We start from the raw sequence: 24137 nt of genomic DNA on the forward strand, positions 1-24137 counted from the left end.
ATGTGAACCAGTCAGAATTGCCCTTAGGAAGGCGACAGGCGGTCATCGAAACTTCAGCTAAATAATAAGACTTGGTTGTGTAAAAAGAGTGTCTTTACGTGTGACTTTCTAGCCAATTCTAGCTTGTCATTACATTCCTACTCATATTTTCTTTGCTGTTCGTTGTCACTAGTCTGTGTTAATTTTATTTCTTGAATATCAAGATTATATTATAAAAACATAAACACAGTTCACCACAGCATGGAATCCACCTTATTTTATTTACATGACATATACATATGACAACAAATCACTCTTCTACCTACAAAAATATAAACTTTACCATGTGCACATAAGACTGTGATTGGAAAAACAGGTATTTAAACATCTCTTATTTTCCATTTGTGCAAGTAACAAGTTATAACTATTCTTGATTTCATTGTATCAATTTTACACCAGCATGTTATTTTATTTGCAACAGACGTCCTCTCAACTAGGATAGATTAGGTCTCTAACATATATCACCATTTTCAATTTAACCATACATTTTGATGCCATCAAAGCTGACATGTTATATTGCCTACATGTACGGCACAAAAAGCAATGATAACAGTTTATTGGTAAAGATATCAGTTACGATTGCCAAGTCTATACATGCAGTGTTCCTCAAAACATGAACAAACAACTCTTACATTGTGCTAGAACTTATAATTCCTTACATTTCTCTGAACTTTATACAGAAAACATCTCAGATTAGAGTTTATACCATTCTTTACATCATTCTCTATAATAATTCAAAAATATGCTTGGTCCAATGTGGAATGAGAAGTGAGTAGACTGAGTGACAAAATCAGTGTTGACAATATCAAATCTACCAACAATAGAACCATTTACTGACAATGCCTATACAATACAATAGTTACCAAAACACATGCAATATCAAATAATCCGTGAATAGTTTCATCAGGTTGGTAAGTTACTGAGTAAAGAGACTCTTTTTACACAACCAAGTGTTTTATTCACAGTTGACATTTCGGTGACCTTCTGTCACCTTCCTCAGCTAGGGCAATTCTGACTGGTTCACATTTTACGTTTGGGAATGCATCTATAGCAGCGACACCTGTGCTGCAGTGCAATATGAACCAGTCAGAATTGCCTTGACGAAGGTGAATAAACACTTAGTTGTGTAAAAAGAGTATCTTTACTTATTTTCAACCAATTCTATATTCATGTGAACCAAACAACAAAAGTGTGAGTCATTCTGCAGAGCATCTGCCGAGTGAAAAGATGATTGACACCTGTCCATCACTCGTCGGTCGCCTTGCGGCAGAATGGACAGTAGCCCTTCTGTAGTACCAGCAACTCATAGTCATCTAGATGGAACAACTGTGGAGACAACATAGGCAATCTGTCAAATCACACACTCGCCAGAAAACTGAAGAAAACCTCTACAAAACATCAACTTCAATTGTTTATCATTGCAAATTACAAGTTTGTAATGGCTTATGCATGTATGGACTCCAGGAAGACTAGTGATGTACTATAAATGAACTGAACTTTGTAGGGACTTCATTTAGAGGTGGATCAAGGGGAAAGGGGGTCTTTTGCAATTGAAATAGTGTCTGACAGATCAACACATTGGCAGAATGTACTGCGCCTGTATAAAACTTGTAATATCAGAGCTCGAAATACCCGGTGGCGCACTGGCGCGGCGCCACCTGATTTTGCTTGGCGCGACTTAACGCGACTTATTCCTAAACTCAGGTGGCGCAGCGCGCCACCTATAATTTACGGTAGGGACGTCACTGCTGCGACACCGCCCCTTCCCCAGCTGCTACATGTAACATTATCCTTGCGCAAACGAAGAACATAGCGCACGTAACGCCACCCGCATAAGTGTGCCGCCATGTAGAGGCGTGGCATTCCCACGGCGGCAGCCCTGTGATGTTGCTGCCGCGGAAAATTCAATTAACTATCCGCCAATCACTGCGAGTCGGCGAGCGTTTAGTCAGTCACTAAACAGTCAGTCACTAGTCAGTAAACGTGAATCATCACGTTTACAAAAGCTCTGAGTTTCCCCGCTCTGTTCATCTATGAATATGATTGTATTCTGCTGGTTTGTGAATTAAACATATGTTCCTCCAAAACTTGATTCTTGGTTGTTCCGTTTTTTGGTCATGATTTGAAGTCTGGCTTTGAAAAGACTTTGCCGCAGGGCAAATAGTATATTTACTTAAATGTTTTTATCCCTTTTATATACGTAGGAAAGGCCCTTGCTGCAAGCAGTACAACGAATGGAGCAAGCGGAGATGTCAAAAATGGAAACATTATTCAGATCAGCTTTCTATCTTGCCAAAAATGGTAGGCCTTTTGCTGACTTTAAAGGCTTGATGGAGCTTCAGAAGTGCAACGGCCTTTGCACAATAGGTCAAACATACCTCAATGACAAACATGCAAAAACTTTTGCTATGTATATACATGAAACCATGTTGGAGGATCTGAAGAATGTTGTAGACAGTGCAAGTTTCTTCTCTGTTCTGTCAGATGGCAGCACAGACAATGCAGATGTTCAGGAAGAAATTGTGTATGTACAAGTACTTGAAGATTTCAGAGCAGTAACAAAATTTGTGGCATTGAAACCAATCCACAAAGCTGATGCGGAATCCATCACTGCTGTTGTAGTAGAAGCACTCGAGAAAGACTTGGGGCAAACAGAGTGGCGGAAGAAACTTGTGGCTGCAGGTGTGGATGGTGCAAACGTCATGTTAGGTCATGTATCAGGCGTTGTCACCAGGTTGAAGAACGAATCTGTAGGTAAGCAAGTGATTGGCATTCATTGTTCTGGACATAAGCTTGAACTTGCCTATAAGAATACTTTAAATGATGTTCCATACTTCAAGCATGTTTCTGAAACCCTCCAAATCATCTACAAGTTCTACAAGAACAGTCCATTGAATCTGTCCAGCTACAGGGCCACGGGTGAAGTACTGGACTGTCCTGCACTCAAGCCTGTGAGCACTGTGGGTACACGGTGGATCGGGCATACTGAGAGAGCTCTAGATGTAGTAAACAGAAGTTACCAGGCTCTGATCACACATCTGGAACAAGTGGCCGAAGGTAGAGCAACTGCAGACAGCAAGGCCAAGGCCAAGGGGATCTTGCAGACAATTAAGTCTGCAAAGTTTGTGATGTTCCTCAAGCTCTTGTTGTACATAATGAAGTACCTGTCGTCTCTAAGCAGTTGCTTCCAGCAACGTGATGTCACATTGGAAATGGTGACTACAAAAGTGGAGGCTGTAAAGGCAAAGATGAAGGAGCTTAGTGAGAACAAGCACAAGCTGAAGGAGAAGATGTTACAAGACATCGAGACTGATGGGGATCAGCGACCGACAAAATACAAAACCATCAGTCTCACACAGACACACGGAAGGGGAAGGGGACGGGGACAAGAAGAGCGTGTTATGGACGTGGCAGAGTCTGTTCTGTCATCTGTTATATTTCATCTGGACGGTAGATTCAAAGACACACTACTCAACAACCCAGTCCTACATGCAGCTATGGTATTTGACCCCACACAGTGGCCACCAGCTGGTGAGGAATTGGACAGCTATGGAGAAGAAGAAGTATCCACTTTCTTTGCTCACTACAGAGAAGCCCTTGAGGAAAAAGGACACTCTCTGGAAGACTGTCTCCTGCAGTGGTGTGAGTTAAAGAGGGTGGTGAAGAGAAAGTTGGCCTCTGGACATACCAAGTACCAAGACCTGTGGCAAGAAGTTATGAGGGACCACATGGATTCGGACAGGTTCAAGGACATCTTGATGCTTGTGCAGATAGTCCTGCTCTTCCCACTATCAACTGCAGAGTGCGAAAGAGGCTTTAGTCTTATGAAACTGATCAAGTCTGACTGGCGTAGCAGCCTTAGGTCTGACACTCTCACTGCCTTGATGGCAATATCACTGTCACCAGCAACAGTTGAGAACTTTTGCCCAGGCAATGCCATCGCTAAGTGGTGGTCAGATGGAAAGACCGCAAGAAGGCCCCGGACCAGGCCATATGGAAGCAGGGCCAGGTCTGCTGAATCCCAGGTTGAATCCAGTAACAGCAGCAGCTCTGACTCGTTTTAATAAAAACACGGTTGTAAACTTCTAATATCCTGCAGTGACCATGAAATAACAGTGGTTATATGAGGACTGTAGGATGCATATATATATTCTTGTGATTTTGATACACAGACACAGTGATTGAGAGCTCAAAATACTACAATCTGTTCTAATATACCCCCCTCAGCTTAATACCTGCCCCAGTTAAGCTGCCAGGTCCAAAAAAATAACCAACAGTCATAACTTGTTTTCATATCCTTTTTTTTAAGTTTAATAAGCATACAAAGCCCAAGTATACAGATGCTGTAGTTAACATTTCAAGACATTGAAAACATGTAAATGTGGCATTGATTCTTTATTAAAACGTTGTTGTTTGAGAGCTTTTGTTTTCTTTACATTACTTTATTTTATAACATAAAACTCAAGTAGTTATTTAATAACTAGAAGAAAACGTAATAGATATAAGTAGCAGATTTGAAGAAAATGATAACTTGGAAGTGTTGCCACTTGAATACTGATGGCGCCACCTGGCTTTTGACTCAGGTGGCAACATGCGCCACCTGGCTGAAAAAAGTATTTCGAGCCCTGAATATATTGTGCATAGCACTTCAGCAGAACGTCTCATATAAGGTCGTATTTGTGTACGTACGGTTAACATCCCGTCTGTAGTTTCCAAATGTTGAAAAAGATATTGTCTGCAATAGGCAAAATTCTGCTGCAACGTTGACCATTGGTCTATAAACACCCAGGTACATGACATTGTACATTTGCTGTGTATAATTACCTGCCAGCAAGAGTCACACATGACGATGGACACATCGGGCAGTAGTGAGCGGAAGTACTGGTACTGCATGGGTTTGGACCATCGTTTGATGAACACCTCTGTACGGCTGATGGCCTGCAGCACTGACCGGTTCACTACCACAGGCGTGAAGTCTGAACCGCCTTGCTGTAGTTAGGAATACAGTATAACATGTGTCAACACAGTATGTCATGTGACAGGCTGAACAAAATTTCTAAACAGGAACTATGCGGCTCCAGATGTCTTACTGAGGAATGAATCTCCTCTACCTTATAAACACAGTATAACAATTAGTGGAATATTCCTCAACCAGTGACATTTTTATAAAGGCAAAAGTCCTGGCAGGACAACAACACAGAGTGGATATTGCTGAACCTGTCCAGAGGGCTGACCACCACAAGAGACAGACAGGTCTGGAGACAGCTGTCTAGTGTCCATCCTCACTTCTACCTTGTCCTCCCAGCAACCAGGAGGTCAAGGGACAAGGAAGGTAGGTAAAAACATGTACCTCAAAGCTCATGAGTCTGCTGGTGAAGGGGTCATCGTTCTCTAGGTCATCTGTGTCATCATCAAACCGCATGCTCTGGATGTCTGAAGACGGGATAACGAAAAAATATATATTCTTTAATGATTGAATAAGGAAAGAAATCCAACTAGGAAGGTGACATTTGCAAAGCAAATACATGATGTTATCTTCACATGGTCCAGTTTAACAAACTATTGCTCTGTTCCTTTTTGCTCGAACACATTGAATTTCATATATATGGTGTGTGAGTCTGGTAACCAGCCCTTCCAACTGGCTACATAATGTAATCCAACACCACAGGGTGTTAACATGATGACAGACACATGGTCCAGGTCACTGACTTTATATGTATGGAGAAGTGCAAAACCAAAATTCATTACCCCAAATAATTAACTCTGGGGCTGGTGTGTTCTGATGGCTGGTGAGTTACACTGAAGAGATGTCACATTACAAGGTGTGTTTTTTTTTAAACTTACCTACTGGCCATACAGTACAGAACTTCTAGAACTCACCTCCCTTCATCTTGTTCTCCTTCCACTTGTCCTTGCCCTTCTTGGAGGAGGGTTCCTGGTCCAGCAGCTGTAGGGCCTCCTCATCACTGATCCCGTCCTCCAACACAAACTCTACCAGAGGGAGAACCTCTGTAGGGAAGAATAGGCATTAGCAATTGTATGATAAGTGCCTGTAAATGCTTTGTCCTAGGATAAGTCTTGTCAAATGGTGTTGAGGATATATTTTAGAATAGAACTTACTGAAGTAGGGGAAATCTAGTCTCTGATGGAGGACAGAGAGGGATGGTACATGCTTACAAGTTTGGTTCGAGTGCAGGAGCTCGACCAAAGTAAAAGTAAGTAAGTTTAGAATTATAGTATATTACTATGCCTCACTTGGCCTGTACATTAAATATCAAGACATAGTATACAATCATGTGGTATCCAAATGAACTAACCTCAACAGTATAAACTATAAATAGAGTTCATACTGAAACATACAGAAGAAATGTTTTGACAATGTAAGGGAGGACTTCCACCACTTGAACCTATATAACGTCAACCCACAGGATAGAGGCAAGTGGCAGGCTGCCATCAAGCCTCAATATGCAGTGTAAGACAATAAACTTGATAGTGAGTGAGAAATACTGTAAGTTCTTACCAAAAGAAGAGAATGAGTGTACAAACGGCTGTCTACAGTTGATGCAGTGGTTCCCCTGGTTGTTCAGCAGGGGGTTGGTGGTGGAGCAGCGGTAACACATCGGCAGTAGGTCCTGCAGAAGACAAGTAAACGAAAAAGAGCAGTCAGCATACCGCAAGGATAGATGCGTGTCCTGACAAGCAAGCATTTACAACTACAGAACCAAAGATGTTCATTCGGGGTGCCGGTCACAACTAGGAGGCTGAGATGAGCTTAAAGGTTTCTTCCATTAGAAGATAAAAAGATACCAATACATGTACACTGGATAAAGCTTCTAACAAAATACAAGCATCCTTGCACTGTTGAATGAGACCTTGAAATGATAGTAAATGTATAAAATTTCAGGGGGCTAAAAAATACTCTTTCTAGTAGTTCAAGAACAGGTCTACACTAGTTTCCACTAGGTATACATAGTCCTGATTTGTAGTACATTTTCTTGCCTTGCCCTCATTTTTGTACCTGTCTTAAAATCAATAAAACAACAGTGAAAAAAAGGTACTGAGTATGATGTATTGAAAGACTGAACAGTTGATGTGAAGTATTCTTGACCTCGCTGTCGTGGAAAGGTTTGGACCTGATGGTGATGCTGCCCAGGTCGATGGACTCCTGGAACCATTTGGGGGCCTTCAGGGACTGGAGCTTCTCAGGAACTCTTTCTTCTGACACAGTTACGTTTTACTATACATCTAGGTTATCTGTATTATTTGTATGTCCTTAGAGTTTTGTATTATTTTATGTGTTGTATTTTATGGGTTCTTTTTTACCTGAAATAAAGAATAAAGAAAGAAAAAAAATAAGTTGTTCTAACCTCGCTGTCATGGAAAGGTTTGGACCTGATGGTGATGCTGCCCAGGTCGATGGACTCCTGGAAGCGTTTGGGCACCTTCAGTGCCTGAAGCTTCTCAAATGCGTACCGGGCCAGCTTGTACCCGCCCAGGGTCCGGCTCTGTTTGGCCAGGGCATGCAGGGTCGCACTGGACAGGGGGGTCAAGGAAGGGTGACAAAACAAGGGAAAGGAAGTGATCTGGAACCAGTTTATATCACTGACAGTTGCTTCCCATATCTTGACAGTATTCTACAATACGCCAAAAAAACAATTACTCAAGCCACTGGATATGATTTTGGAAACGGTCAGCAATTGATATGTAAATCATATCAATCAACAGTTTGTACTTATAAACCTGCCTTTCTGACAACTGTCCAGTGTCACTGACGAAAGCTAGGGATGCTAGCTGAAATGTCTGACCGTTTCCAAAATCATATCCAGCTGCTTGAGTAACTGCTTTTTTGGCGTATCTATTACCTGGATGTCTAACCCTCATCGACCCATTCTAGCATGCTTGCAGCTATAATAATACAAGATAATCTATAAAGGAAAGCTACATCCTATCTGTTTTTGGCAACACCCAATGAGCAGAGTCATTTTTCATTTTCACAATAAGGATACACTTTGGAGACGCCGGGTGGGATCTCCTTGTCCTCCTGCATGGCATGAAGAACAAACCGACAGATGTTGAACAGGGCCTCGGGCAGGTGGGACGTGAACGGCTCATCCTGGAAGGTACATGTAAACATTTTTGGACACAAATTTTACAGGAAAATTCAACTCCTAAAAATTCTCACTGTACTGAGCTGTTAGACCAAAAATGACAATTTAGAAAACAACTGGAGAAATGAAGACAGTTGCAGCAAAGAACTAGTCAGAATTGCCCTGAGGAAGGTGACAGACGGTCACCAAAATGTTGGCTGTGACTTGGTTGTGTAAAAATAGTCTCTTTACTCAGTGACTTACCAACCTGACAAAACTATTCACAGTTGCAGCAAAGGTAATTGAGATACAAAACAAACAAACAAACAAACAAATAATCAAAGGAGCTACTGACTGTGTATCTCTGTATGGAGTGGTAGGCGTAGTACATCTCTGCAAGCTTCTGGAACCTGCGGAACTTTTCCTGCATCTCAGTCTCCTGTTCATGGTGGGACGGGTCTATGGAAAACAAAAGAAAAAGTTTATTTCCAGACTAGAAACTTTCATTTGCAAAGCAAATGCATAATGTTTACCTCCACATATGGTTTGCTGTGTTAATTCTTCTGTTCTCACGAGACTAGGTTACTCCGTGATCAAGATGTACAGTCAACACCAAAAGTTGGAGGTACGTGATTTTTAGTAGAATATTCTACTAACTGTTACTAATTCTATGTGACTGATGAACCTCTTCTACGTTACCTTTCTAGTTACTATTCTTAGAAGTTAGAAGGAAGGAAGAAGAAGAAGGAAGCATCCTGGTACCTCCAGCAATCTCCAGACACTGCATGGACAGCATCCAGTAGTAGTAACCTGCATCGTTGAACCTGTTCTCCCTCACGGCATTGTGGGTAAGCTGCTCCAGGACCTTGACTGCGTCCTGCTGCCGCCCTGCCCTGTGGAAGGCTGGAGAAAAAAACAAAAAACAAATCAAAATAAAACTTATTTTAATATAAACTTATTTTATGTCAAGAAAGTTATTTGGTATTGACTATACTATAGTAGCGTGTGTAGTCCAGTGGTTAGCGATCGTGTCTCTGGACCAAGAGGTTGGGAGTTTGAATCCCGGCTGTTGTCGCTCACCCGACATGCACGCTACTGGAAAGGGTTGCAGTTCTGAGGACAGGATGTTATGCTGTGGTCCACTGTTCATTGTGTTTGTCGAATAGAGCTACTGGAATTTCCCAAGTACAATGAACCTCTATATACATGTATACTGTGCATAATGTCTGTCTTCTTAGAGACCAGTGGGAGATCACTTTCCTTTCACTAAAAATGTAAATTTTTACTTGAATGTGCATTTAATCTACCGGTATTGCTCAGTTCCAACCAACCTTTTTGTGCCTCTTCAAATCTGTCGTTCTCTGCGAGCCATTGTGCATACGCCACGTACACGTCATCCTTAAACTCTGGGTGTCGCTCGACAAGGGCAAAGGCCTGTGGGAGAACACAATCAATCAATCAATCAAATGGTTTATTCTCAACTGACTTCGCAGCACCAGGCTGAATATCGCCAATTGTAACATTCAATTTAAAAACATTATACATTATAAAATACATTATATACATTATGTATTTTACAGTTGGACAAATGAGGGTTGTATATATATTGCCTGTCTCGTCTGCTGTAATTTGTGTACACAAACTTCACATTAGCACATTTGAGTCAGCATTTCATACTTTGGGCTTTTAAAACTGCAGAAAAAAGCGGCCCCAAGACAAGTCCTTTATTTTCTGGGTGGTACCCTAAAAATCAGCCCAGGGCCCTTCCAGTAACCATTTTCCCTCTGAATTTTGGGTATTTTTGCTTCATGAGGGTCAATATCCATTGGGAAAGTGTGGTTTCAACTCAGTATGTAAATAAGTAACTACTGTATAATATTGGTTCTGAAAAATCGGGTTTCCAAACCCTAAAAACTACACAGGATGCCTTTAAAAAGTAGTAGTAATTTCATGAGAATTGAGAGATGTTACATCCTTACCTCGTCCCAGTGTCTAGTGTCCACATGCAGCATGACCAGAGCCTTGGTGTCTCCCATCTTGGCGTAGGTCTCGGCTGCGTAGGCCCAGTGTTCCAGCTGTTTGAAGTAGTGAGCACATCTCGCCAGCGGCTCTCTCTCTGCCTTGTCCAGCCGACGGGCGACGTCGATCAACCTGGTCAGGGGGAGACAATGTTACAGGCTCAAAATTGATTTTTGGGAATAGGTGCACTGGTGCACTCAACCTAAAAATTGGGTGCACAAAAACTTTTTTGTGTGCACCTGTCCATATAAACTAAAATAAGTAGAATGTCAGCAAAACTAATATGTTTCATTTCTACTAAAGAAAAGTACTATAACAATGCTTTTATCATTTTTCTGACACTTAGATGTCTAGAAGCGGTATACTATTTATATATAATATACATATTAAGTAATCCTACAAAAATATCTTTTTTGCACTGATCACCCACAGAAAAAAAGATTGGGTGCACAGCGATCAAGGAAGCAGTCCATATCCAGTTAGAACCCACCAGGATGAATCGCAATCATGAAGGTTGGGAGCTACCCAAGTCCTATTTACCGGATACCCCTACTCCACAAGGAGGTGGGTAGGCCAGAAGACTTGAACAAGTCTCAACCTAGTCTTGTGTTCTCACAGTGGTAGCTGGCTATGTATCTCTACTCACATCTCCAGCCATCCATGGTCCCCGATGATCTCTATAGCCTTGGTGTTTTCCCCGGCAGACAGGTACATCTCAGCAGCAGCCTTCGGTTCGTTGATGTTCTTGGCCCACTCCGCCTGTTTGGTGATCAAGTGACGCTGATCCTTGGGGTCTCCGCTTCCTACATAGTCCTGGGTGGGGAGAAAAACTCAATTTCATTTGATTTATTGAAACTGCAACAGTGCAATACACGTGGGACAAAGGCAGCTGTTGCTGGTCTTGTGTCCCACACAAAGAAACAAATACAGGACAGACAATACTCATTTTCACTTGAGTTAAGTGGGGTCGTGTGGCCCATAGGCAGGGTGCTCAACTCGGAACCAACCAGGATTCCAACACACAACTATACAGAGATCAAATTTTCCAAATTGGGATAATTAATGACCAATCACTTCACAACGTGAACTCGCGAGAGTTACGGTTTACAAACATGTGACCTTATTCACACAAGACTTTACTGATACAAGATGTGAGCAACTGATTTCTGTGTAATTGTGTGTTGGACAACATTTTACTATGATTACTACCAACACAGATGAACTTTCATGAAAGTCTTACCTTAGCATACTCGAACATGCGCAGGTCTGTGTACATGTTCATGGCTTTGCTCTCGTTGCCTGAGCGCTTGTACAGTTTAGCCGCTTCGTGGAACTTGCCCTGGTAGGCGTACACGTCTGCTAGGAACTGCTGGTCATCCCCTTCTCCCCGCTTTATACGGTCCTGGGAAAAAGACACAAGAATGTCAGGAAACTTACATCTCAGACTTAATTACATTTCACACAAAGAAAAACTTGAGTAAAGTGAAAAAAAAAAGAGAAAGAGATATACAATACCTCGATACTGTATATCAGTTCCAAGTATCTGAGGTCACGTATCCGGATGAATGCCTGTATGAAAAGAAGTTAAAGAAAATTGTAACGTCTCAAGTACTGAACCTGTAATACTGTAAAAGTGCAGAATGATGGTATCACTACCACATCCCTAGTTACATTCATCAACTATCCTCTTGAAGCCTGTGTTCAACATAATAACTTACAAGATATTCCAACCAAGAACCTTAGATACGTTGATGGAAAAAGGGTCTGCCGAAATAAAGCCAAATAATAAAATGACAGGACATTTACCATTCTAGTTTTTGAACCATCCCCTATCCCTGAGTCTAACAAAGAGTGCCCATAAAAAGGTTGTGTACCTTTTTGGCAGTCTCGAAGTCCAGCCCCTCCAGAGCCTCATGTGCCAGGTGCTGCCAGTCCAGATCAGTCACCCCCAGACAACCTATTCTGTACGCATCCCTGGTCAAACAAACATGTGTGTTATTATCTTGAAAGTTCATCTGTGTTGGTAGAACTTTCAACACAAGAAATTTTCCTTGACAAAGACTGGAGTTGTACAGTCGAAAATTTCTTGTGTTGGAAATTGCAGTTCAAACTTGTTTCATAATGTATGGCTTATTGTTCAGCATTAGGAATTTATTACATCTTCTTTCATTTTTTTAAAGATTTCAATGTGTCTTAAACCGGGCACAGGATTAATTAACATAGTGAAGTTATGGATTATGTTGGTATCATGCAGTTGGTACGTCTTTTTTCAACAATTTCTGTAAAACAAAAGATGATCTACTTACTTGTACAGTTTCTTCTCCAGGTACTGGTACATTGGAGCTGACTGTGAAGGAACAAACAATGATTTAACACAGCAAAGGATAATATACAGCATGTAATCTGAGTGTGAATAGTGTTCAGCACCAAGGACAAGCCCGTGTATCTGCGTGTGAATGGTGTTCAGCACCAAGGACAGGTGTGTAATCTGTGTGTGGATGGTGTTCAGCACCAAGGACATGCATGTTCACCAATGTGTGGATGGTGTTCAGTACCAAGGACAGGCATGTGTATCTGTGTGTGGATAATGTTCAGCACCAAGGACAGGCATGTGTATCTGTGTGTGTGTGTGGATGGTGTTCAGCACCAAGGACAGGCATGTGTATCTGTGTGTGTGTGTGGATGGTGTTCAGCACCAAGGACAGGCATGTTTGCCTGTGTGTGGATGGTGTTCAGCATCAAGGACAGGCATGTTTACCTGTGTGTGGATGGTGTTCAGCACAACAAACTGGCAAAACATACATGTCCGGAATATGGCAGAGATATTAGCTTATTATAAACATCTGAACAACTGGGAATAGCTGACATCTTTAGACAACATATTATTAGATATGACCAAACATCCATGTGACCCTTGGCCTGAACCATGATCCTTGCCCTGCCCTGTGACCCTTGCCCTGCCCTGTGCCCCATGACCTGACCTGTGGCACGTCAATGGCCGTCATGCTGTAGACGTGGAGACAGAAGATCTTGGATCCGCAGTAGCCGACCACGAAGCCCTGCATCTTCTGCTGGTGCACGGGGAAGTTCCCTGCCTTGATGTTCAGGACTCCTCCCCCAGAGAAACACAGCATCTCCTCCTCCTGGGTGTTCCACGCTACACTGTTGGCATTCGGCTCCTGGGGAGGGGAAATGTTGATATCATAATAAGAAACTAGAAAGGTATTACTAACATTTGCAAAGCAGATGCATAATGTCTACCTTCGCATATGGTCTGCTCTGTTAATTCTTACTCAAACACATTCATATAGATATGGTGACAGGAGTCTAAATCCTTCCTGCTATAAAATTGCAACATGATGTACATGTAACCCAACACTAGTTACCATTGTGACAGACTGTCTGGTTCAGGTCATTGACCTTTTTGGTTTGGAGGAGAAGAAGAAGAAGAAGAAACTGAGCAAAAACAATGTTTTCCTTCGGTACAAACTAACAACAGACGCTAAACCAGATAGTGAGTGAGTGAGTGAGTGTGACAATGTGCAAGGACTACCGGGTATATACCTGTAACACAGGTTAAACAATTTACACATCCGTATCTATAAACCAGGTGAGTGAATGGTCACCTGGAAGAGCAGTTCCTTGGTGTTGACGTCGTACACCAGGCAGGTGTTGTTCTCGTCCACCACGGCCAGCTTGTTCCGCGAGGCACTCATGTCCAGACAGCGGATAGACGTGTTCTGTTTCAGCAGCAGGATCGGGAACGGGTTGTCTACAAAGATCTTCATCACCTGGGAACACAACATTCATGTACAACTTTAATTTCTTGTGTGAAGATGTGTATGTGTGTGGATGGTGTTCAGTACCAAGGATAGGTATGTGTATCTGTGTGTGGATGGTGTTCAGTACCAAGGATAGGTATGTGTATCTGTGTGTGGATGGTGTTCAGTACCAAGGATAGGTATGTGTATCTGTGTGTGGATGGTGTTCAGTACCAAGGACAGGTATGTGTATTTTTGTGTGTGTGTGTGCCAGTGGTGCATAGGGCAGCGCTTATCTCCATTTCTGTAGCCCTTGGGCCACACAGTTGTGCAATCACTACATCAGGGGGCAAGTCCACTGGTAGTGGTGTGTGTTAAACTCCCATACTCCAAATGGTGAGTGCTAAGCAGAGAAAACAGTATGGACCATTTTGAAAGTCTTTGATATGACTTTGGGATCGAACTAACAACCTACCAAATGCAAGGTGCGCACTCTACCCACTTGGCCATTGCACCAGCCAATTCAGAAAAAAGTGCCATATTTTGGCAAACGAAATCTTGCCTATTGACCTATTGACCCACCTGTCCGTTCTTGAGCCCCACCAGTAGCCCCTCCCTGGCCGGAGGACCTCCGATGACCTTGATGTACCTGATGAGAGACTCCATCACCCACTCACGCTCCTTAATGCCCTGGAACGACAGGCACTGCAGACGGCGCTCCTACAAACAATAGAAAAAAAACTTTCAATCAAATGAAAACCTCACTCACTATCCAGTTTATCGTCTGTTGTTAACTGACTTCCGAGGGTTAGACGTGCTTGTACACTGATGCTGAGGCTTGATGGCAGACTGCCATTTGCCTCTAGCCTGCTGGTTGATGCTCTGTAAGTTCAAGTGGTGGAAGTTCTCCCTTACATTGTCAAACAATTCTTCTTTGGTCGACGACGAGGGTTTGGGCCTTCCACATCCAGTGTGAGGATCTTCCTAGGCCATTTGTCACTGTCCATTCTTTGGAGGTGGCCGTACCATATTAATCAATTTGATTACTAGTACATGTACATTCCATGGCTTTATTTGTTAAGGAACATTTAGGTTTCTTTCTATTAAACCGAGTAGTGCCCAAACCTGACATAAGATGATGTTGTTGGACGTGACCACCAGCAGGTTACACTCAAACTTCTTCCCGATCTTCTCCTTGACTCTGTAGTGCATGTCTGAGGAGTCGTCTGAGTAAAGCTCATAAATTATGATCTTCTCTGGCAGCTGGACCTGAAAAAAAGATGAAACAGATCCTTAGCTAGTACCTTCAGGGCTTGAAATTCATTTTGAGGAATGGTAACTGGTGTACCCAACCTAAAAATTTGGGTGAAACAGGTCTTTAAATAGTAAATAAATGTTACCTTCCTACAAGTACAGCTACGAGATGACCAGCTAATATGCAATGGTTACAACTGAATGCTGGAATACATTCGAAAGGGCAAATGCATAATGTTAACATTCGCATATGGTCTAGATCTGCTCTGTTAATTCTTACTCAAACACATTCATATATATGGTCAGACAGAAGTCTAAATCCCTCCTGCTATAAAACATGTCTTTGATGTAACCCAATACCAGTTACCATGGTGACAGATGTCTGGTCCAGGTCAAACCTTATTTGTTTGGAAAAGATGAGGAAGAATATACAGAGAAAAAACAATATGTTTTCCATAAAAATGAACTCAGATACTCACTGCAAGTCTGTGTTTGTAGATGGCTATCTTCTTCACTAAGTCTCTGCATTTGATTTTCACTGCAATCACAATGGACAAGGCATTTAGTATTCATATTTGTGAAGTATTTATTATGTGCAATTAAGTCTACATCAGTGAAGTTTTCAGATGAGGCTATAGACCTTTACTAAACTTGATGCAATTTCATTGCACTAAACATTTACACAGACATGTTATACAGCCATTCGTGGCATGGCAAGTTTGACTGGGGCATAGTCCCATGCTCTTACATACTGTGATGACCAGAGCTGTGTACGTACCTAAACAAATTTAGGTACATGTACAGTGCAGGTACAAGGGTTTAGGTACAGGTTTGGACTTGAACCTGAAGCTGACCAATTTGACCAATTTGACCAGTTTGAACTTGAACCTGACAATTTGACCAATTAATATGTTCTTCTGAACTCTTCTGTACAGTACCAGTACTGAGGAATTAGGTAATTTGAACCTGTACCTTATCAAATTTTTCAGTACAGTATCAGTACTGCGTACTGGCACACAGCCCTAGTGATGATATTCCTACGTCCTTGAAGCTTTAGCGCTGTGTAACTTGACCCTACCCTTCTGTTCCGTGAGCAGGTGCTGTACGATAACGTCTGTCATGTTCTCCCGGTACGCGTAGCGGTCCTTGTACAGGCCGTGTACCGTGCTGAAGATCAGCTGGTAGTACGCTATGGTCCCGTCCTGGCAGCCAATAGCCTGTAACATATAGCAACAAGAAATACTGAAAACTAACAAGAAACGTTTTTATAACAGAAAACTTCTACAACTTGAGAACTGATCACCCTTCTCTTTAACACATTAAAACTTGCAGTAAAACTTGTATGAGCACACTTCTATTTTTAATGTCAATGTTGGAAAACTGACTGTAAAATATTAATTTTCATAACTCAGGTGTCAGATCATGGAGCTAGAAAAGGTTGATCAGCTTAAAAAATTCATGTCCCTTGCAGGGTACACACAAAAAAGCTAAGGTCGGCAGTTTTTTCTAAGGTCGGTCGGGAAACAGGAAACACAACATTTTTCACCAAGGCCTTGAAAAAGATTGTACCAAGTTCAAGTCCATGTAGTAGTACTTACCACAAAGTTTTGGTCAGGTCGTACGCGGCAGGTCCACACCCAGGATTGCTGCTCCCCCACCACCCCCAGCTTCACCCCCTCCTTGGTGTACAGCGACACCTGCTTGTCCGCCCCCCCACACACCAGGTACTCCCCCCGCGAGAAGTAACTCACGCAGCACGGGTCGTAACCTAGGTTACGGTCCTTCCCGACCTGGAGGTAAAGGTCAATACGCAGGTTAGTCACAGTGTATACAGCACGTCAGCAGAACGTACTGCGCCTGTGCAATACCCTGATTTTTGGTCACCGTTGCATTAGAATTTGCCTGTTGCATCTAGATATCTTTTCCAACACAACATTTGGAAACTACAGACGGGATTAACATTATATGTGTAAATACCACCTTATATGAGATGTTCTGCCGAAGTACTATGCACAATACATTACAGGTTTCATGCAGGTGCAGTACATTCTGCTGACGTGCTAGTGTCTATCAGTTATCAAACTGTATAGGATACATACCAACATACGAGTGTGCAACTTTGCAGCAAACAGCAGTTAAGTTTTATTCATACATTTCTGCCTTTTTCTGTATACCTTCATTCACTTGTTAAACATTTCCTGTGCCTTACCTGTTTACCACTCAGCTGGTAAAAGGACAGTTTCTGACTCCAGTCTGCAACTGTCAGGATGTCAAATGGTTCATCCCTGAAAAACATGCATAAACAGACTGTGTTCATCAACAATTAAAGGGCAAAATAAGACTTTCTTGTTGCTTTTATAATATGTATATAGTAAAAGCGTTAATAGTTTTAACTTTTATGCTTAAGTCCAAGCACCAGTATTACTCTTTACTAAAAATCCTAGTAAGATTTGGAATCTTTTTGGCTATGCCTCAGGAGTGGAGCCTTTTATCAAAACTGTTGGTTAGTCCATGAGGGTAGTTTATGGTAACAAAAATGATTGTCAATAGTAATTGGTTAATATAAAAATCAAGCTGTAGTATTGTTGTGCAAGCATGTCTAACCCAGGGAAGTCAGGGAACAACAGACGCTAAACCAGATAGTGAGTGAGTGTGAGGGATCTAAGAACAGAATGTTGTGACTTACTTTGACGGGTTCCATTCCAGTGACCAGATGGGTGAGATGGCACCTCCTGGCCGCTCTATCTTTACTTTCTCTTCACCATTCTGTAATTACGTAAGAAGGGAAGAAATGTACATTAAGAAAAGAAAATTAGAGAAAATGTTGAGTATTTTACTTCTCAACAAGAATTATAACAGTAAGGTATGGTATTTAGAAAATACATAGTATAAGTTGCCAAAAACACATTTATTTCTTGGTGTTAATTACAAAAACCAAAGACAACACACAATCTTTACATTAGTCTTCTCATCATGCATTAAACTACATTATTTCCCTCCATACTAACAAGCAAGTCAGAAACATTTTGAACAGTTTAAAGCAAGGTTGAAACAAACAGGCACACCTTGTTTCTGATGCTGACACATCCATTGTACAGCCCAAGAGCCAGGTACTGGCCATCGTTAGTCCAGCTAAAAATAACAGGCAAGTTCAATTAGTATTGAGTATTGACCATGCCGTTATCAAACATTGTACTAACTCATTCAGCATGCACTTTGTCATCAAAATTCAAATGCTCAGGTTTATTCAACACACTCAGATCAGCAAGTCATGAACATTCTTTTGCATAATGTGGTTGCAACACAGTCCAACAGAAGATCATACTTCAATTCAGCACCAAGGACAGGCATGTGTATCTGTGTGTGGATAGTGTTCAGTACCAAGGACAGGCATGTGTATCTGTGTGTGGATGGTGTTCAGCACCAAGGACAGGCATGTTTGTGTGTTTGTATTTGTGTGGATAGTGTTCAGCACCAAGGACAGGCATGTTCACCTGTATGTGGATAGTGTTCAGCACCAAGGACAGGCATGTGTATCTGTGTGTGGACAGTGTTCAGCACCAAGGACAGGCGTGTTCACCTGTATGTGGATAGTGTTCAGCACCAAGGACAGGCATGTGTATCTGTGTGTGGATGGTGTTCAGCACCAAGGACAAAGATGTGCATCTGTGTGTGTATCTGTGTGTGTGATGTACCAAGTACAGGTATGTATTTGTGTGTACAATTTGTGTGTACTGCCAAAATATACATGTCCATCATGTGATGACCCTTACCTGCAGCAGGTGATCTTGATGCCAACCTTGTGTTTGTTAACTGACTTCTGCTCCGGTGACCACATGCCTGGAGAAGAAATTTTTTAAATTCATTTATTTTGTAGAAATTGTTTATCATATCAAGGCCGCCTAAAGTCTTTGTTTATCTTTTCAGCACATAACTAAAACAAACCACAACTAGTAGAAAGGTAACATTTGCAAATCAAACACATCATGTTTACCTTTAAATGGCCCAGCTTACTACTGCTTTCTTTATTCTTACTCAAATACACTCAAATATATGGTGGCCATGCAGCCCCTCTTGAACACAGTTCTGCATGGCACTTGCAACATTATGTACTTAACCCAATATCAGTCTGGTCCATGTCATTGACCTAATTTGTTTGGACAAGAAAAAGAGACAAAAACTATTCTGCAAAGGTAAACATAAGGAAGGTCCTTATATCATGATTAGCTCACCAAAGTCACTGCTGGTGCAGCTGGCCAGCTGGTGGGTGACTGGGTTGTACGACACACACTGGATAGGGTCATTATGAGTGTATTTGAGGATGCCCTCTAACTTGGATGTCCAGATGATGACACTCTTGTCAGCTGAACCTGATGCAAACCTCTTTCCTGGAAAAATAAAACATGCAGTTTTTATTTCATTATTCTATCAAAGATATTTTTTGTTAGCATGAAAGCTCATCTGTTTTGGTACTACATGTAGTACATTCCTTGTAGTCTCTACCAGACTCCTTTGCAGACTGAATAAATAGTAGAAATTGGCATAAAAACAATGTAGCTGGCCTGGGGAGTTGGCCGGCCAGAGAGGGTCCATTTGCCTGCACGGACCCTCTCTCTGGTCCTCTCAACACCCTGGCCAACTATACATTCTTTTTATGACTGCAAAGGAGTCTGGTGGAGACTACATTTCTTGATGAATACTTTTGTCTGGTGGAGACTACATTTCTTGATGAATACTTTTGTTCAACACAATCAACTGTTCAAGTTAAACATTTGTGGCTCACTCCAAGGCCAGGATATTTCTTGTGTGTATACTCGTAATCAAGGATAAAGTAAAATTTCACATGCAGGAGTCCTGGACCAATACTCACCATCTTTGGCATAAGCCACACAGTACACTGTGTCTTTGTGTCCCTTCAGTGGCTGGACCAGGGTACCATCATTGGTATCATACACCTACATGGACAATACAAATCGACTGGTCAAAAAGGTAGCTACATATGGCCAAAGAGAAGTTGCCTCATGAGACAATGTATTATTGCATCTTGATATTAACCCTTGTCCTGTTGGCATTTTGTACACAATTTTATATTTCAATAATTTCATGTCTTAATCAGGTCATAAGCCCTTGACTTTTTCTGGCCCTGCGGTGCCTTAGTAACTTCCGCATTCGTTGCGTTTTGCTGCGGTGTGATGCGTTGCACAAGAAATACCCCCAAATTGTACATATACAGGGTGCTATATGGACGGTACTGTATATGGCTTTGTATAAGTATGTGTATTACAATGAGATAATGTTATAAGGCATAACATTACTGACGACATAATTATGCAATATAATGTTTCCTCACCAGAACCCTGTTTCCAGCAGCAGCAATGAGCTGGGACCCGTCAGGTTTGAAGGCCAGGTCCCAGATACTGTAGTACAATATAAAATTTTAGTGTGTGAAAAACATGCAATCTTCATATACGTAAGTATAACAACTTACTAGTACTTGCATAGCCGAAGACATCTACTCTACTCATAGCAAAAATTATTCTGTAACAGGTGTTATAAGGTGCTAACGTTATATCGTGCGTTATAAAAGATTGCAATAAAACCTGACTGTAAAAAAGCCTTAGGAGCCAATCACAGTATACAGTAATAAAAGATAGACATGCAGAAAACAATGTCAATCTACACATGAACTAAATTTAGCCAATTTCTCCGTTGCCATGGAAATGACAAGCGACGTTCTGGTCTAGTCCGGCCAAGTTGGTCCACAGATAGCGAGACTTTCTCGGTTCGACGAGCTGTTTTACGTGCATATCTCGCACTAAAAACTACAACTAACTCTTCCTCTGTTTACCCTTAAGCGCTTGTGTGTGTGAAAACCATGATAATCACCATTGTTCGACTTTATCCCGATCGTGAACCTTGTCCACCCAGGTCGGAATCGCCCGCATTTTGGCCGCTCTCTGGAATTTTGAAAAGTGAAACAAACGCGCATGCGCAATTAGCATACAATCTCGCGAGACTTCAGCGAGAGCTCAGTACTGGAATGTGCCATTATTATTGTCAAGGGGTGATTTGTTTTTACCAATTTGGGTTTTCATTATTTATAAATATACCAATGCCTAGCAAGAAAAAATATCATGTACATACTAATTTAATTATTTTAAAAAGCTATATATAGGGAATAGTTTCTCTAAATCCTTTTTCTTTAAGGTAATAATTTTTCTCTCTCTCCCTCAGATGGGATGAACCATCACACATCATGGCGGCATATATTAGCCATTGAGGCCATTTCCTGTTACGGAGCGAAGAGGTTTCGTTACTCCTTCACTAATTGAACACTCATTACTGCGTTGGACGTACGAAATTATGCTGGCGAGGTAGAGAGAAGAAATCGGGCTAATTGCAGTAAAGGTGAGGTGACGATTGTTCTCTGTTGTGGGCGAACACAAGAGGCTAGCGCGTACGGGGTTGGTTGCACGATCGTCGTCAGAAGTCTTTTGTTCGCCCGTGTGGGTGTTTTGTTTTGTTAGCCGGGTTTACATAATACTGTTCTGTCGTGCGATGACCTCCTGCCGGTCACACCGAGATGTGTCATACCTGCGTTCTTTAGTCAGGAAGAGGAACTAAAACCTACGTGCGTAGTACAAGGTTGGGTCTTCCCAGAATTTGTCCTAGTAGGCTTTGAAACAAGACGGAAGGAGAGTATTCTTACTACGCAGCGTTACGACTGGATAAATTTCTTCAGGAAGTTGAGTTTTCTGTCGTCGATGCTGGACAGGTAACCAAATTTTCACCTGTTAATTTTTGACTTGGTCATCGTGACCTGGTCTGGGCCGACCGTCTGTGGTTTCGTAACGGTTTCTTATATAATGTAGTGTCCAGAATTAGTAACGTTATCTGTAAAAGATTATAGGGATTTTAGGGTGTAAAAGTGTAAGACTCACGATCAGGAGAATCGTAATTTCTTGAATAACGGTATCAAGATATCCAGTTTTCGACTGATCAAATTTGTTATAAAATATTGGTATGTTATCATCACTTAAGGCTGCCCATATTTTCCCAATGAATTATGATATTGATTCTCCTAAATTATTTGAATTAGATAATAGTTAATATGCCTACCTGCCTTGTAACATTATCATGCATTATAGTATTATGACTTCCATGACTTCATAAAGTGGGCATGTAACGTTACTTTTTTTAAATCATAGAGAGGGCCCTTGGTTAGTACTGTACAATTCTTTGATTGAACTCAACTTGAAAAACAAAACTATGAAGGAAAAAGTGTAACGTTACTACATAAGTTGGAAGACATAATTTTAAAACATTGGTTTTAATGACTCAATAGTTGCCTGTTATTTCACAGCTTGACTGTTGCTACAAGCTTAAGTAAGATGGAAGAAGAAGACTTCTCGGGAGACAGTGAGCTGGACCAGCTGTCGGAGGCAGGTGATGGGGATGATGTAGAGGAGGAGGCTGAGGAGTGGGGAGGGGGTCCAGGTCCAGCAGTCGGGCGTCTCAACACTCGAGGTCAACTACTCCAGATGGAAGACTTCATCAGGACTCCACGGGTATGTGCATGTTTTGTTTTGTTTTTCTTTTAATGCCCACGGTTATGATAATGTTCATTCTGGCATACTCATTTTCACCTGAGCAAAGTGAGGAAAGTCGTGGTAGGTGCCATTCCCAAGGGCACAAGGTTGGTGACATAGAAGGATTCGAACCCGGGACCTCTTGGTTCTGAGTGGAACGCCCTGCCGTTACGCCACACGGCCCCACACATATACATCATACTACGTGTACAAGTAATACTAACTTGGTCACTTAAAAATTAGCTTAACACTGGTTTTGAATTCTGGTCATTCTGTACTAGCGTGGTTACCAAACCTATTTTAGGTACTAATTTTTTTCCTCTCAGAATTTTTCCTCTCCACTGTTTAAGAATATCCATTTCCAATGTATGACTTCGTGTAGTACAGAACTGTTTCAACTGGAAACTTAAAGCACTGCGCAAAAAAAAAAACTCTTCCCTCCTACTATGAAATAAAACCCACTGTAAAAGCAAATGAACACACATACAGTAGTGAGCATTTCACAATAATCCAGGTAGTTTTATTTCACTGATGACAAAAATATACTATACGGACCTAGACACAGTGGAAGGCTTCCGCTGCAAGAAAAGGACTTCCAAAAATGTCCAAGTGACTACCCTTCTGGCCTTTTATGTGCCAGCAAAATTATAGTCACAGTTTTGTCCCCCTTGCCCAAATGTGGAAAACCATTACAAATGGCAAGCATGTCTATGTTTGTAGCACAGCCCTCTCCCATGATATTACGGCAAATTACTCATGTTACATAACTGGGAACTGTTAATCTTCTAACGTACTTTAACATGCTAAGCTTTTGAATGGAATCCAAATAAAATGTGTACAAACGAAAAAAAACAATGTGCATCATCTGGGGCATACTAGCAGACGACATGCCAATCTACACTTGATCGAAACATCTGCTTGAAAAAAATGCAGATCCATAACATCGACAGAATACATTGCCTGTATCATTCCATCAGAATAGGGATTTCTCTAAAATATTACATAAAATGTGTACAAGTAAGCCACATCATTTCTACGCAATTTAAGGCCAATTTTCCTTTCAGATTCATACATACAGTACGGTGCACTGCCCTCAATTATTCAAATGGCTTCCCTCTTAAATAATTTACGTTGATGTTACATGGCAGGTGTCCCTTTAGTTTTTACTATCCAGCCATTTACATGGTAATTCCTTTAGGGTGGATTACTGGCCAGTCTACATAATGCTGGCTGTACTTAAATTACTGATAACATGCTAAGTGGGACGCATGGCTTTTAATAGGAAAGTGTTACTTGATCGAGATACTAGAAGTTAAGTACTACAAGTCAGGGGCTTTTCTAAACCTTACTAGTAAATAAGGACGCTACTCCCTCATGTATTATAAACC

The 24137-nt window shown here is 41.5% G+C and overlaps 1 protein-coding gene across 1 annotated transcript; it reads right to left on the reverse strand.

Annotated features, from left to right (window-relative positions):
* Window positions 1-1075: 1075 nt before the first annotated feature.
* LOC109487981 (intraflagellar transport protein 122 homolog) lies at window positions 1076-21142 on the reverse strand. The gene is made up of 31 exons (XM_019792121.1): window positions 21047-21142; window positions 20511-20577; window positions 20031-20115; window positions 19393-19548; window positions 18934-19000; window positions 18226-18292; window positions 17847-17926; window positions 17370-17445; window positions 16759-16950; window positions 16239-16377; window positions 15640-15698; window positions 15032-15175; window positions 14489-14626; window positions 13772-13936; window positions 13127-13324; window positions 12452-12492; window positions 12020-12119; window positions 11661-11714; window positions 11386-11547; window positions 10792-10958; window positions 10106-10277; window positions 9458-9560; window positions 8889-9029; window positions 8482-8585; window positions 8046-8152; window positions 7407-7572; window positions 6560-6671; window positions 5920-6048; window positions 5390-5472; window positions 4864-5028; window positions 1076-1365 (listed from the first exon to the last, which is right to left on the reverse strand). The coding sequence occupies exons 1-31, from the start codon at window positions 21103-21105 to the stop codon at window positions 1285-1287; spliced, it is 3579 nt and encodes a 1192-aa protein (XP_019647680.1). The 5' UTR covers window positions 21106-21142; the 3' UTR covers window positions 1076-1284.
* Window positions 21143-24137: the final 2995 nt, after the last annotated feature.

The sequence above is a fragment of the Branchiostoma belcheri genome, unplaced genomic scaffold, assembly GCF_001625305.1.
Source record: "Branchiostoma belcheri isolate BF01 breed outbred unplaced genomic scaffold, Haploidv18h27 scaffold111, whole genome shotgun sequence".
In the NCBI taxonomy this organism is placed as follows: domain Eukaryota; kingdom Metazoa; phylum Chordata; class Leptocardii; order Amphioxiformes; family Branchiostomatidae; genus Branchiostoma; species Branchiostoma belcheri.